Raw genomic sequence first — 11,200 nt, forward strand, 5'->3', positions numbered from 1 at the left:
TTCACTTAAAGCTACAAATAAAATGTAAAAATGTAAAATACAAAGGAAAATTAATTGAATCTTGATCTAACTCAAAATGTATGAGTTGATAATGTATTAGTGCGATTATACTATACGAAACAACAGAAGAGCAAGACACCTATCCTGAAAGAGATCATCTCTTTTTTTCTAAATTTTAAGCCTTTTTATGGTATCATTTGGTAATTTTTGGATGTTGATAGTTATTTGGTTTCAATTTAGGCCATTCTGTAAATTTCCCATTATATTTCAGGAGAATACATGGAGAAATCCCATGCAGGCACAGGGAAGGAACCAGTGCTCCATCCATTATGGTCTGAGATTCTGACCAGGAATCTGTTTTGTTTTTATCAGAAACCTTCTCAGGGTGAAGAACATTTTCTCTCCAGTTGACCTGTTGAAATCTCAATTAATACCCAAAGTTCAGCACTTTTACATTAGTTTTAATGAAAAGCAAACAGCTGTGTAAAGGAATTCAATTAAACTGTAACCTGATGCAAATATACAATGCAAACAAACCTACAATGGCCAAACTTTATACACATCAAACCACTACAGTGTTCTATGTACACTTACATGTTAGTTGGGTACAAACACAATATAAAAAAGATCTAACAGGGCTGCCAAACAACAGTGTCTATTTAAAACAAGAACAGCTGTACTGTGCACATCATCAGCACATGCAAATGAGGTCATGCAAGGGATGTAAATAAATAAAATTGGAGTCTAAACACATTCCTGTTAAATACATCCTTCAACTTTTGTGTTTGCATATGTAAGTATTTTGGCTATTAGTACATTATGATTCTTTTTGACTTGTGTCAGACTGCTGAAGTGTTTTATGAATTGGCAATAGACTTACACACATTTTAATATGTTCTTGTTCTACTCCATTCAAAGCAGCCCTGTTATCTACATCAAGTTTAAACAGATACATCTTATGTTCATTCTGTTTATTTCAAAATTTTAGAGGGATCCGCTTCTGAACGTGGCCAGCAATAGTAACTGAAACCAGACAAAATAAATAGAAAAAATTTAATTTCACATTAATGACCACACACAAGGGGCGTCGTGACGAAAAAAAACAACAAAACAAAAAAAAACTAACAACAAAAGTTAAAAGAATTATCTGCAAATACAGAATTAACTTAAGAGCAAAATATTTAACCTTTTCGAAAGAACTTCTGTAAGAATTTACTGTTTATAAATATTTTTTATGTTCATGTCATAAACATCCAATGGTACTATTCATTCTTATGCCATGAAAACCTTTTAATTTATCAGAGCACATTTTCCCCAAAAAGCAGCACAATCATACGTAATCGCTCCAGCATACCTTCAGAGGTAGAAAAGGAGGGGGGGGGATACTGGCATCATATACAGTAATACACTCAACTATGTACAGCTGTGACAAGCGAGAGGTTTCCCTCAGGTAGACCTAGAGAATCATACCACATGTTCAGTGTTTCTGATTTAGCCATGCAGTTAGTTAACACCAGCAGGCTGGAAGGAGAGACAAGTTTCAAGAAAAAAAAAAACAAATCTGAAGGAAGAGGGTGTTTCTAATACTAAATTCAGGCAAAGCTGGTTTTGCATCAATAGTGAGTGTAATTTTCCCAACTATTTTTTTGTTTAATCTCTGTAACATGACAACACTGAGTGCCCAGCTCCCACAGAACAAGTTGATTTATTTTGTATGTGCTGAGCCAAGATGGAAGTTGTTGAGTGGGCGATGTAGACACAACCATCTGTGTTAGTAGAAGCAGAGGACAGTTAGAGCAAGTAGAGCAGTCAAAACTGAGGACAGTTTATTTTCATCTATCATCAAGGGAAAAATTTGGATTGGAGAAAATAAATAGTGCTCCCTCTCAGCAGCATTTTATGACATGCTGCATTTCATCCACATCATAACCACGTGCTTTAAAAACGCTGAGCTTTGAGTGAGAGACAGGAAAGGGGACAAGGGGGGGAAAGCTAAATGAGGCATAGAGAAAGGGTTTACACTTTACAACAAATGGAGCCATTCTCTATCTCCCTGTTGTTCTCCTGAAGGGGCAGCCTTATTCACGGGAGCGAGCCACAATAGCCAGGATGTAGAGGAAAATGTTGATGATGTCAGTGTAGAGGTTGAGGGCAGCAAAGATGTACTCCTCTGGACTTAGAGCCAGCTTCTTGTTGCCCAACAGAAGTTGGGTGTCAACAGCCAAAAACTGCAGAGCAGAGGTGTAATGATTGATTTAAAAGGCTTTATACACTTAGAATCTAAGATGATTAATATAAAAACACAAACAATTGCATTCTATTTAACAGGGTAATCAATAAGAAAAACAGGCTTACACGTTAGGTATTTGAGAGAAATATCTAATCTCAGTCAAGTAATTTCGTTAATCATTTTACTCCAATAAAATAAGCAAGAAACATTTAACAGAAATATGTTATATAGGCATAAAACACTCACGCAGGTGAAGAGCAGGGCACCCAGGGAGGCATAGACGATGTGCAGGATCTTATGGCGAATGAAGATGCAGAGAAAGGAGAAGAGCACTAGCACAATCAGGCACACAAAGAGCACTCCCCGACAGGAAGTGAAGTCATACTTGCTCTGTGATAAAGAAAAAGAAAAAAAAATTAATTCAGAGTGATTAATTGCGTAAGTAGACATTTAAAAAAAGAAACAGCTGTTTTTGCATGCTTACCTGCAGAGAGAAGAGGACCACAGTGAAGCAGACAACTGCAGTGATGCCCACAGCTATGATGACAGTTTCTGTGTCATAGAAGCTGGCGATCATGCCCACCATGTAGGAGAGGCTCAAGGTCAGGATGGACTACAAGACAAGAGAAAAAAGTTTCAGATTCAACTAAAGAACTAGCAACGTCCAGCTTCACACTTCATCCTGTCTGCTAAAAAGCTGTTTTAGATTTCTGAGAGTGAATGCATCCTGTCTAAAAAATATTTAGAGTTTATTAGGAATGCTGCTTTTTTTCTGAGCCGCTAAATAGTGAACACATTATATATGGGTCATGAATCAAAGATTTAAGCATGCTCTTACCAGAGCAACCAAATTCCAGGGGTGCTTGCGGCGGAAGTCTCCGCAGCAGCTGAGGACAATCAGAGACACAAAAAAGACTGCATAGGACACGTAGTATGTCCAGGGATTACGACGCACAAAGACCTTGGCATCATCGACAAAGGTGAAGACGGCAACGAAGGAGAAAGTGATCATCAGCTGCACCGTGAGAACCATGAAGACCTGATGGAAATGAAAAAGATTGCAGGATATATAAAGACTGAGAGAATCATGTTTTGGTAGTATTGCATTACGATGAGTAACAGCACATATAACCCTAACCCTAACATATCTAGCTCTCCTTTTATCATCTGTCTGAACTATTTCATCTACTTAACACAAATGAACCTACTTTTCTGATAAAGGCTTGTCGGATGCTCTTGTCCTCAAAGCCAGAGTTGGTAAATTCTTCATTGTCGTAGTAAGATGGAGGCCCATCACCATGGTAACCAGGGCTCCCAGCAGGTGCTCCTGAAAAACAGTTACAGGATGAGACTCTTTAGAACCGATGGTCTTAAAGGTGTTTCTGACATCGGCACTCCCTTTGGCCTTAGAGGGTTAAGGCTTTAACAAAGCAGCTGGAAAGACAAACAGGGAACATTTATGTGATTTTCAGTACACTGGTTGCAGTATTGATCACTATTAATTGCCCATTTCCCTAAAATGGGCCAAGGAATGAGCTTTACTGTTCACAGGGCTGAAAAAAATGATTCACAGTGTAGTAATTCCTTAAAAGAGAAAAGAACATGGAAGCCTGTCATGCAAAAATCAGTAAATGACAACTCTGAATGACCCACCCCCTCCATTTCTGTAAGTAGAAAAAAGACATTTCAAAAACTGCATTAAATTAAATAAATTTATAAAAACATTGCTTTGTGAAATACTGGGTTTTCTAAAAATGTTGCTAAAATTGTCAATTGTAAAAATTCTGTTATCATTCACGATTGTGTATTCTGAAATATTTTTTTCTATAGATTTATTGTTGTGTGCTACAACTGAAGCTCATAAATGTTTTATCTCTGTAGAACTTTATTATAATAAAGCCAAAATAAGCAAGACAGAAAAGAAGCCATTTATTAATGTTTCAGGTATTGCATTTAAATCACTCACCCATAGGGTCACAAGGAAAGCCTGGCTGTCCAGGTCCTTGCTGATAAGGTCCCTGAGGGTAGGGTCCTTGTGGATAGGGCATCTGAGGGTATGGCATCTGAGGGTAGGGACCAGGTGCGAAACCTTGGCCTGCCTGGGCAAAACCTGGCTGTCCATAAGCACATGCAGGTGGGTACTGTCCCCCAGGGCCTTGGCTGTAGTTGGGAGGGGGCATGCCAAAACCTGGCTGTGGGGGTCCGTAGACGTTGTTTTCACCCATAATGGGGTATCCACTTTTGTCCTGGGACATGGTGTGGAAGAATGCTCACTGCTGCAACAATCTATTAAAAGAAGCAGAATTGACTAATAATTTCTCTCCTTAACCAAACATATTTGTACAACTTCATTGTGAGCCTTCCATCTTAACCTTTCCAGAAAGAAGCAGGCACAAAATAATTACAGTACATCATCAAGGCCAACCTGGCAAAAGCACAAGCACTGCATCTGCCTGATTAAAACTGTGACAGGCAATCAAACAATGCAGCAGGACCAAAGGACAGAGACTAAGCAGAGCACAATGATTTTCTTTCTGTTTCATAAATATACATCTACATGATCATATAAAGCTGTCTTTTTATATTAGGATTTTGCTAAAATAAATACTTCATCCATTTCTTCATGATTTTTAATTAATCTTTAAAAAATGGACACCAGTTACAAATATGAAATATTTGTTGAAATACTTTATTTCGTCTGGTGAAACATTCAGTTGCTCTTCCTTTACACTGCAGCAATTACTAGCTACATGACACCGTCAGTCTCACTTATTGATAGTACTGGTGTCATTAACATGGCACGTAAAGTGTGGGAGGGATGGGTGGTGAAAGTGAGATATGGGGAAAACACACACTGTTCACAGAATAGCTGGTATACTAAAAATGGATGTGAATGAATCCATTTAGATCAGCTGCAACATACGCCTATACTCTGCTTTCAGAACAGGTGCGATGCTTGCATACTTTTACGTTTGAGGCCTGATGCCATCACCTAAGGGGTTTTCAAAGAAAACATCAAAAACCGATGTATGGGTTAACATAAAGGTAACATAAGGTAAATTTACATAAGGTAAATATTTCCCAATGAAAACCAAAATCTTTAATGTCAGCTGAATTTGGTCTAATATCCAGTATTATATTATCCCCGTCTCCACTCCACTGAGCCCATGTAAACAGGTTTTCTGTCCCAATTTGCATTTCATTAAATTTTATGAACGACACATCAACAAGCACATATCTGCAAGAGAAGCCAAATCTGTATAAGTGCTTCCAAACATGATGGGTAGTTTTTTATAAAAGGCCTGGAGTCCCCAATGGAAAACTTCTGAAAAGGAGGAAAGCCAAAAGCCACTGAGCCAACCGCTGACTTCAAAAGAAGGCCTGGAAAGTGGCTTTACTGCGATACACAGGCCTGTGCTATTTATCCTACATACATATAAATAAAGCTGTGTATACAGTCTAAACAGATGTAAACACATCCTCTATATTCACACAGGAGCAGATCTGAGCACCAAAACAAACATGTTTACTGTTGGTGCTTTTTTCCCTCCCTTTCAGGCTTACTGAATTAACAGTGAGCATTATGCAACTCTGCTCCATTTTACTCTGGCAAACACATTTGGACTTTAGTGTGTGTCCTGATGATTCCTGTCTGTGCATCACCGGGACAGTGCAGTGAGACGCTGCAGACTAACATGCTGGTAGCTCTTTGTGCTGACATTCCCTATTAAGATCATAACAGATTACGCTCATTATCTGAGGAGCCAAATCCCTTGCTGGTTGTGTGAGGCAGAAATATTCATATTACTGTATATTTCCTTGGAGAATCCATTCATTAGTTAGCTGTTTATCTGTAACCAGTACTGGTTGACATAAAGTAGGTTGCTTTCTCTGTATGGAGCAGATCCAAATAGCTGTATAACACCCAGGGTTTTCCTTTTTTCCCTTCCTTGTGCCTCACAAAAGAGAAAATGCACATGTACAGCCCAAGAGTCCTTAAGTAATAATGTGATGTACAGTGAAAACACGTGATCTGTTCTCAGTCCAATGTCCACATAAAGTACACAAATTTGCAGCTCAGGTGTTGTTGATTAGAACTCATAAAAAAGTCACACATGAAATACAAATGTAACATAAAATAAACTGCGTCTCAAAATGATTTCTATTCGCCCGTGCTAGTGCCCTATTCCCCTTCCTTCCATTAATGTTTTGATACACAACATATCAATCTTTAAGTGCGAGAAAGTGTAAACAGCTTCTTTTGTCAAACAAAATCAAATTTCTGGCAAAAACAAGAAAGTCAAGTAAAAATGTTAAAACAAAAAAAAAACTGTGTCTGGGAAAGTTTTACCCACTATTTCACTGCTTCACTATTACATATTGAGAACTTTAGGGACTACAAGAAATAATGTCTAATCATTTGCTGTAAATGAATAATTAGCCTTTTTTTAAACAAAAAAATAAAAAAATAAAAATCTGCATTTGCATAAGCAGCCAAGAATTTTGAAGAAAAAAAAAAAGCTTCACAGAAGTTACTTGATGTCCGTGTTTTTTAGAGCTGAAATCATATGTGCTGTTCTGTTCATGAGTTTTTATCTGTGTATGATAGATTGCTTTGCATAATCCAAAGTACAAACAGCACAATGTGCAGAGAATGGGAGACTATCATAAATGTGCACAAAGCAGCTACATTAGTTCAGACATCGTTACCTTCTAATGTTTTGACAACAGGCCATTTTTCCACGTGTCACCCTGACTCATTTATCAAAACAGCCATTATTATGAAAGCACCTACAGTTATAAAAACAGGAGTAAAAAAAAAAGAGAGAGAAGAAAATTTAAGTATGATATTAAATATAGACAAGTCACACAATAATAGTTCAGCTAAGGGTATTAAAAGGTTGTGCCCTCTCCATCTGTCACCCACTTCAACTCAACAAAACCACATTAGTTTCACTTCCATGTCTCAGATGACGTGCTTTTTTTTAAAGAGTAAGTTTAAGACAAGATTCATACAGCTTCATAAGTATTACGTGAGAGATTTGAAATCCTCTTAGGGGAAACGCCTCAATGCTGGGGATAAAAACATTACCACTATCCCTGACCTCTGCCGATAGCTATCGCTAGTGGAATTAGGTTAAAGGGAGGGATTCAGTCGGCTAGTCGGAGAGCCTAGTTAACACAATTAGGTGAGCAAACCCATGCACAACATTCTGCGTGCATGCCTGAGCGACCCCAGGAAATGCAAAAACAAAACAGGAGATGCCACAAAAGGCAGTGGGGCCAATATAGAGGTCAGCATGTTGCAAATATAGACAGGTTTCTGTGCAACGTAATCACAGAGGCTCATGTACAACCAGAAAGCTATGCTCATCCCAATTTATTTGGCAGAGCCATGTTCCAAGATGACAGGGCAGTTAATTTAGCTGATCACATAAAAAGATGGATGGGAAGCACAGGGGATCACAGGAACACTGAAGTCCAGAGTCCCCAAAGTCTCAGTAGCACTAACTGAGTCTCTACATACAAAACTCTGATCCAAAGCGCTTATCTCTGAAAACTATACAGAGAATATAAATATAAATAAATATATATGTACCGAAGGATTCACCAACATACAGTAAAGGTTCTCTTTAGAACACAGAATGATGTTGATGCTGGTAAAACATAGTACACACAAAATACAAAGTTTTGACCACTTCTTTATAAAAGCTACACACCACATAAACAACTTGTGGGGCAGATTAAAAAAAATAAAATTAAAAAATTAAAAAGCTGATTCATGATCACATGATAACTGAGCTACTCCTGTAGGGAAATAAAAAATAAAAAACACATGCTTTTTCTCACGCATGTTGAGAGCAGACTAAAGTTGACAGAAACTCCTAAAAACACTTGGTGTACTATGATCAAATTTGTTGTCCCAATAACAAACAGCCAGTTGGACCACCTGGCAGGGAGGTCCCTCTACGGTTGTGCCTCGACTTTATCAGACAGTCAATGCAGCAGACAGGAGAGAAAGATACTGTCATCGCAACACGCTTTGTCAGCAACAGCTCTGTCCGTATCAAACCTGCAGACAGACGGCGTTGCATCAGATGGCTGCATTTTAGGAAGTTTAACACTGTAACACCAAAAATCTACAGTGCCACGCTGGAGGTATTTAACCAAAACAACTTCATGGTCCACTTAAAACTTTCTTGTCTTTGCCTATTATACTGAATGTTTTCTCTAACTGTAAAATCATGCAGGCCAGCTTTGTTTTCTCATTAAGATAATGTGATTTTGTAGGTCATGAAAGACAGAAATAGAATTTTGTTAAAACTTGGAAGAAGCTTATTGTGTATTTTTTTCTTTCAATGGGTAATAGTACAAAATTATAGCAGAACTAAAGCTATAATATAGACGTAAGCAGATGCCATTAACAAGCGGTGAATTTGGAGAGGCAGATATATTGGGTTATCTTACCAAACAAAACTTTTCCAATACATCCCAGGTGAAATTCTTGCTGTTGCAAATGAGAATTAGCTCTCAAATTGACCTGGTTAACAAAAGCATATAAAGGAACTTTATTTCAATATAAACTGAGTGGTCCCACACTATATAGTTTACAGTTACATTGTGGTAGAAGACACTTATTTGCCCCACATGGCATTAGGTTATTTTGGGATAATAAACCATGGATGTTGATATCAAAATATTCCTTTAGCTTCACTTATCATAAGGCAGCCAGACTTAATAACAAGTCATCAACACTGTCTGTTTTCACAAGATACTAAAACAAACTGCTACCAGTGATCTATTGGATGGTTAAAAAGAGCAAAAAGCCAAATAGTGAGGCATAGATTTTGGCATTTGGAAATGGCATTTAGTACATTTCAAGTGTAGGGATCAATGAAGTTGATAAATCATAACCTTAAAAGAACAAAGTTTAAAAGAAATTTATATCTTGCTAGTAATTTTGTTAAAACAAGATTAATGCTCTAATGTTAGGAGAAACTTTTCTGATCTTATCAAGGTGATTCTAACTCATGGCCAAGTAAATGATGATTTGTGAATGCTCAGAGAAAAAACAGACCCTTAAAGTTTGTTCCATGTTTCCCATTTCAGGAAACACACAATCATATCAACACACCACAGGTATCAACCAAGATTTCTGATAGGGGAAGATAAGGGAAAAAAACTAGCATTGGATTCAAACATTAGCTGTGAGTGGGCCTTAAAGACAAACTTAACTTAACACTACATCAATTCCACTTCTGGAGACAATTAAATTCATAGTACAAGTTCAGCATCTCTGGGTGTACTGAAATGTTAATTAATATATAGGACATAGCTCAAGGTAGATATAATTAATGTGGCAGACTTAACATGTCAGAAAAAGGTAAATAAATGAAAATTATTAAAATAAAAAATAAATAAAAAGTCAGTCATAGTTTCTTCCCCATAGTACATGATTTCTTATGAACATCTTAAATATATTTAATTATAAATGAAAACACAAAACAATCAACACAATTCTGAATTTTAGAGAAGTTTAAAAAAAAAGCAGTCATGAATAAATTAAGTCACTATATGTACCAATATCATGCTTTAAAATTGTGATCAAACTACAAGTCACTCACCCCTTTAATAAAAGTATTTATTGAGCTTATAATCAAATAATTAAACCTCTAACATTTATAACACTAAAGTAACTGATGTTCGTATATGACTCTTTAAGACATCAAAAGCACAATTGATAATTTCATTTAAGGTAAAGGGACTTGAAATACAACGGAGATTACAATAAAACAGCCCACTTGGCTAGAGAAAAATGTGGCATAGCCGAATTTGGAGGCTGTCAGCGACTAAAACCAAAAGAGAAAGAGACACAGCAGCAATGCTGCACCTGCAAAGGACGCATCTTTACGTAGGCCTCGACAGCGCACATTAATGCGCCACTGCTGCTGCCTGTAGAGATGTATTCATAACTAAGACTGCAGAGCAGAGAGCAATTCCTCTAAACAAACTGTCAGAGAGTGGGTCACAGCAAAGCTCGCCATGGTGAATCCAATTCCCATTAAGTTTTTTTTTCCCCCATTTTTTTGGGGGGGTGGTGGCAACACGCCGCGCCCCCCTGCCCCCCCCATGTTTGTTGTGATGCCAGCTGTCTTTACAGCCAAAAGCCATCCTGTGCCACTGTATTTCCAAATATTCACAGCTCTGCTAATAATAAAGGTTTATGAATGCAGGCCTACTATTCTTTAATCTGTGGACGTAACACGACGGTTGCTAACAGACTGAATGCCAACGTTTTCCCACAGAAGCGCTGGTTGCTTGTCGCGCTACTAGCAACATTTACTGGAAAAACAGTCATTAAAATTTAAAACGCATCGACAAACGTGAAGCATAATCTGAGCAAACAGTAACAATCTTACCTTAAACTTATTTATTTCGGAGCAGGCGCCGACATGAACTACTTCTCCCCCTCCTGGATCCTATCCTCTCACTGAGCAAGTGATCTGGGGCGAGGGCCGCTGACGACACAACACACACGACGTGGTCACGTGTTTTTTGGGACTCTCGGAATCTCCAGTCATTACATAGAAAATTATACAATTTTATTCAGGTACTGTCATCGTGACGAAGTGTTTTCCATAACAATTACTTGGGGCCATTACATGAACACGCAGAGCAGCAGAACTGCTGTACAAAGCGCTGCCACAGAAAGATCTAGATTAAGAAGAGTACTGCTACAAGATACGTAACATGAGTCAGATGATTTATCAGTGACGGCTTATCCTCCTGAGACCTGACAATCATTTTCTTTTTGGATTCTAGGACATTTCAGTAAAGCATTGTTTACGCAACCTTTTTAAATCCTACTTTACAGTGAAGAGGGGGGTGTCAACAGAACATCTGGACTTTTTATTATAGCAACAAAAATGTATTAGGATTGGTTGATAATCTTTTAAAATAAGTTAATTT

General features: G+C 37.8%; 1 protein-coding gene across 1 annotated transcript; it reads right to left on the reverse strand.

Moving 5' to 3' along the window:
* Nucleotides 1–440: 440 nt before the first annotated feature.
* grinaa (glutamate receptor, ionotropic, N-methyl D-aspartate-associated protein 1a (glutamate binding)) lies at nucleotides 441–10,774 on the reverse strand. Its single transcript, XM_042012436.1, has 7 exons — nucleotides 10,651–10,774; nucleotides 4,197–4,516; nucleotides 3,439–3,557; nucleotides 3,069–3,269; nucleotides 2,715–2,843; nucleotides 2,477–2,620; nucleotides 441–2,228 (listed from the first exon to the last, which is right to left on the reverse strand). The coding sequence occupies exons 2-7, from the start codon at nucleotides 4,483–4,485 to the stop codon at nucleotides 2,079–2,081; spliced, it is 1,032 nt and encodes a 343-aa protein (XP_041868370.1). The 5' UTR covers nucleotides 4,486–4,516; nucleotides 10,651–10,774; the 3' UTR covers nucleotides 441–2,078.
* Nucleotides 10,775–11,200: the final 426 nt, after the last annotated feature.

The sequence above is a fragment of the Melanotaenia boesemani genome, chromosome 17 (genome assembly GCF_017639745.1).
Source record: "Melanotaenia boesemani isolate fMelBoe1 chromosome 17, fMelBoe1.pri, whole genome shotgun sequence".
Classification (NCBI taxonomy): Eukaryota; Metazoa; Chordata; class Actinopteri; order Atheriniformes; family Melanotaeniidae; genus Melanotaenia; species Melanotaenia boesemani.